Here is a 4,433-nt window from a genome sequence, read left to right as displayed (position 1 = left end):
ACCCGGCCCCGGCTGGCTGCAGGGAGGGGAGAAGCCGGGACATGTCCAGAAACCGGCCGGGGTGCAGGAACAATCCTTTGGCTCATCCACTTTGCAGCGAGGCTAAAACCAGGGGTGTTGAGGAGCAGGCTGGGTGCTGGGAGCTCCTGCAGTGTCCTGGGCATGGGGCGGCCCTGGGCAGGCAGGGGGAACTTTGGGCGCCTGGAAGGGGAGACCTTGGGGTCTCCGAAGCTTCCAGGAGCTGGGCTGTATGTGGGAGCCGGGCAGAGCTTACAGGAATGGCCGGGCACAAAGGGAAGTGAGGCACGGGTGTGATGGGATGTGCCTGTCGGGGTAGGTGAGGGGCTGACAGGAGGTTGGGTGCTTCAGGGTCTCTGTCCTGTTGTTTGGCTCGTGCTGCTGTTCCCAGGCTGGGTATGGGATCTCGGATGTCCCCGTTAACCAAGACATCTGGAAAACATCTGGTGTCGCCCAGGGCTTATGCATTGTGTGGAAAAGTCCAGTGTGGAAAACTGGGGTCCTGGGGTGTCCATGGAGTTTTGCAGGATCTCCTTGACCTTCCCAAGCAACCAGATCAGTCTGCAACATCAGTCCACCAACATCCTGAGTATCCTGAAAAGCTGGGAGTTGCCTCTATTGGCAAGACCTCTTTTCCCCCCTCAAAAAAAAAAAAAGCATTTTTTTCTCTTGCTCCTGCATTCCCCTTCCACCAGATTTCCTTAGTGACAGCGGGATTGCTTTGCAGCTTGGGGCTTTGCTTGGAGGGAGTTGTCACAGCAGGATGGTTACTCCAGAGGAGGGCTGGAAGCTAGAAATGCTGGGACAGTGGATGGAACAGACCCCAAGCAGCAGAGAACAGCAGGGAACTCACTCTGGCACCTGTTCTGGCGTGAGCCAAAGCCTGAAATCAGTGCTTTGGAGCAGGCTGGGGTGAAACTGGTGGTGGCCCTGATGCTGCTATTGTCCCCAGGAACAATTTTTGGCAGGAACACGGTTAGGAGGCACAATCCACTCTGCTGGGTGGCTCTGATGGTGTTTATTTAACCTCACCTTATCTGGGATGGTTTCCCCACACCTGACTAAGCACTGGCACCAGTGGGATTAGTACTCAGCACACCCATCTTCCTGCTCCCGGGGAATTATCTCGTTCCCCTGGTACCTCTGTCGAGACCCTCAGCCTGCTTTGTGCCAGCTGGAGCTGGGAGCAGGTTGTGTGTCTGGTGCCAGTCACAGCATCTCAGTGCCTCAGTTTCCCCTCAGTTTGATAGGACAAGAGGAAACAGCCTCAAGTTGCACCAGGGAAGGTTGAGGTTGGATATTAAAGTTCTTCACTGAAAGGGTTGTCTAGTCCTGGCACAGGCTGCGCAGAGAAGTTGTGGAGTCCACATCCCTGGAGGGATTTAAAAGACATGTGGATGTGGCATTTGGGGACGAGGGTTAGTGGTGGCTTTGCCAGTGCTGGGGTAACAGCTGGACTTTACGGTCTCAGAGGGCTTTTCCAACCTGAACTATTCCATGGTTCTGATTCCCCATTGGTGGAAGCAGGAGGGGATATCTTATCCGGTGGTGGCACAGCAAGGGTTAAGCACAGCACCCCAAGGATTCCTTAATTCAGCAAAACACTACGAGCCTCTTGCAGGAATGATTAAAAGCACCTTCCAAGGTCACCCTGAGATGCCACTGTAAAGCAGTGGCTGGGCTGGGGGGTTGGAATTCCAGCCGGCTGGAAGTCCTGCTGTCTGTCCCATGGATTTGCCTTGCCAGGGTCTGCTGCTGTCCCCCTGCCAGGGAGTCTCTTGGGCCGTCAGACAGTTCCTTCTCCTCAAACCCTGAGTCAGCACGGAACAAAGGAGCCAACTCAGCAGCAGGAGCCTGATCCCGCTGTCACCCCAGTGCTTCCATGGTGACTCAAGGCAGGAGCATCCCATGGGAGCCATTGGATGAGGGCACTCCTGGCTTTGCCCTGGCTCTGTCTCGGTGCCGTGTCCCGCTGCCCGGCGCATGGGGAGTGCGTGGCTGCACTGACAGCTGCTCTGGTCACTTCGTGCCATCCTACACCCCTTTCCTGCTTAGGAGAGGGTGCCAGGCTGCACCTTCCGCCTCCACAGGGGTTTGAATTATGCCATTATGTCCCTCTTTATGGGTCTGTGGGAGCAGCTCATCCAGTTCACCCAGTAACTAACTGGGTGCTGTGGGAGCACAGCTGCCCACTTCCAGCCCTGAGGAGTGTGGGGCAGAAAGGACCTGAACCCCGTGCTTGGAGCAGGGGGAGCCCCTGTAAGTAAGGGCTCATTTCTGGATTAACTGTGTTAATTAATTTGGAGAGGTGTGGGGGGAAATGGTGACGTTTAGTAGCATTTTGTGCCCAGGGACAGGTTAGTGGGACCCCCGGGCGCCGTGTCTTTGCTGGTGATCGTAACCTGTTCCTGTGGAGGAACAGTGCTGTGGCTTTGCTACTCCTTATCCCCACTGCCCGGGACCCCCGCATCCCGTTTCTCCCTGTTTTCCCACGGAGGTGGTAAACCACGGCTCGGGAGTGGTGGTGTCACGGCTCCTGACCCGTGGGGCCGCTGTCCCGCTGTGTCACACCCGCCCGGGAGCGGAGCAACATCCCGGCGCGGTTTCATCAGCGCTGCCGGCCTGACGCGAGGGGTGTGGGGGCGATGGCCCCGTGGCCCGTGCCGGGTGTCTCTGCCTGAGTCACCCCTTCCGGTGACGCTGACGGGGACATTCCGTGGCTCCGGTGACTCCCGGCTGCTCCTTCCTTCCTTCCTAGGAAAGAGGAATCAAGGCTCCCCGGGAACAGGCAACGGGCCCCAGCACCTTCATTCCCCTGGGAGAGGTAAAGCGATGGGGATGGACGTGGGTGGGGGTCTTCTCCCTGCTGGGGGTCTCCTTCACCCTTCCCTGCTGCGGGTGGGGGGACAGGAAGGATTCCCAACCCCCCCCGGTTCTTAGTGGCTGGTGGGGGTGGGATGCTGGGGAAGGAGGAAGAGGTGGAGAGGGGTCACCAGCCCGGGCAGATCCTTGTGGCATTGTGGGGGAGTCGTTCTGGAGGTTGGGGGAGCAGCTGTGTTTCACCCTGGTGTTTGCCTACCCTGCCTGTGCCTCAGTTTCCCCACTCATCCAAACACATCTGTGTTTCTCCTGCGATGCAAAGACCTCCACCCTTGCCTCAAGGCCCCCCTCAAAATTCTACCTTGAAATCCCCAGGGCACCTGAGCCCTATCTGAGCACCCACGTTCACTCTCCCAGATGTTCCTCCTCCGGCAGAGATAGTGCCGTGGTTTCGTCACCGCGCTGGGGGGGCTGACCCCCATCTCCTCCCCTGCGCTCCAGAGCCCAGACAAACAACCCAACCCATGGGCTGAGCTGGACGGGCTGTGTGGGATCTGTCATGGAGACCCCCAAACACCCCCTGCCCCCTGGGGCTGGGGACAGGGAGACGGGCAGCAGGGGCCGCCGGCGGTGTCCGTTCCGGAGGCGGGGCACTTCCAATGGGGTGAGGATCTGATCTTGGTGCTCTTGGGTGCCTGGATCCTGCTTGTTGGGGGGTCTCCATTTAGGTTAGGGGGATGTTGGCAAGAGCAGGGGCCTACAGCTCACAGCCCTTCACTTCCCTCCTCTCCTCATTCCACAGATCCCGCAGGAAGGTGGGGAGAACAGCCTTCACCAACTCCTTGAGGCCTTCGTCTCGGCAGGCAGGGTGGACCACGTCGCCATGGTCATGGGGCTGCACCCCCAGTACCTCAGCAGCTTCTGGAAGACCCAGTACCTCCTGCTGCGCATGGACGGGCCCCTGCCCTACCACAAGCGCCACTACATTGCCATCATGGTGAGCAGTGGGGCCCTTGGGGTGTGGGGACACAGGGGGCTATGTGGGGTCCCAGCACTGCTGCTTGGGAGGCACTTGGGACTCCACAGATGGGCCCCTCTCTGATCTGACGTCCCAAAAGCTTGGAAGCCCCTTTGGGGTTGGTGCCCACCTAGGGTACCCCAACACCCTCCCTCCAGGACCCCTGGGGACTGGCATTGATAGTGAGGGGGGAAATCCCTCCTGTCTGGAACTTGTATCCCCAGGGAAAATCCTCCAGGAGCAATGTGGGAGGAGTGGGCTCCCTGCCTTGGCTTTTTCAAGGGCTTGGAGCAGGGTGGGGGTCCCCTGGCCAGTGCCAGGGGCTGACTGCTGGCTCTCCCTGCAGGCAGCAGCCCGGCACCGGTGCTCCTACCTGGTGGGGTTGCACATGGGGGAGTTCCTGCAGGTAGGGGGCAACCCTGTGTGGCTGCAAGGGCTGCACTGTGCCCCCCAAAAACTCCGGAACCTCAATGAGATCAACAAGCTGCTGGCGCACCGGCCCTGGCATCACCAAGAGGAGCACATCGAGGTGAGAGCTGATGCTGCCAGCACAGATCCTTCCCCACACAACACTGTT

At 59.2% G+C, this 4,433-nt stretch overlaps 1 protein-coding gene across 1 annotated transcript in view; it reads left to right on the top strand.

The window, feature by feature from the left end:
• Positions 1-4,433, top strand: part of SESN2 (sestrin 2) — an 8,999-nt gene that overhangs the window by 378 nt on the left and 4,188 nt on the right. The window contains 5 exon segments of the mRNA XM_017736086.1: positions 2,356-2,842; positions 3,256-3,315; positions 3,318-3,502; positions 3,641-3,835; positions 4,203-4,430. Coding sequence (XP_017591575.1) covers positions 2,356-2,842; positions 3,256-3,315; positions 3,318-3,502; positions 3,641-3,835; positions 4,203-4,430 — 1,155 coding nt within the window.

Source organism: Corvus brachyrhynchos, unplaced genomic scaffold (genome assembly GCF_000691975.1).
Source record: "Corvus brachyrhynchos isolate BGI_N302 unplaced genomic scaffold, ASM69197v1 scaffold65, whole genome shotgun sequence".
NCBI lineage: Eukaryota > Metazoa > Chordata > Aves > Passeriformes > Corvidae > Corvus > Corvus brachyrhynchos.
The sequence above is the reverse complement of the archived record's forward strand: the minus strand, read 5'-3'. Positions and strand labels throughout refer to the sequence as shown.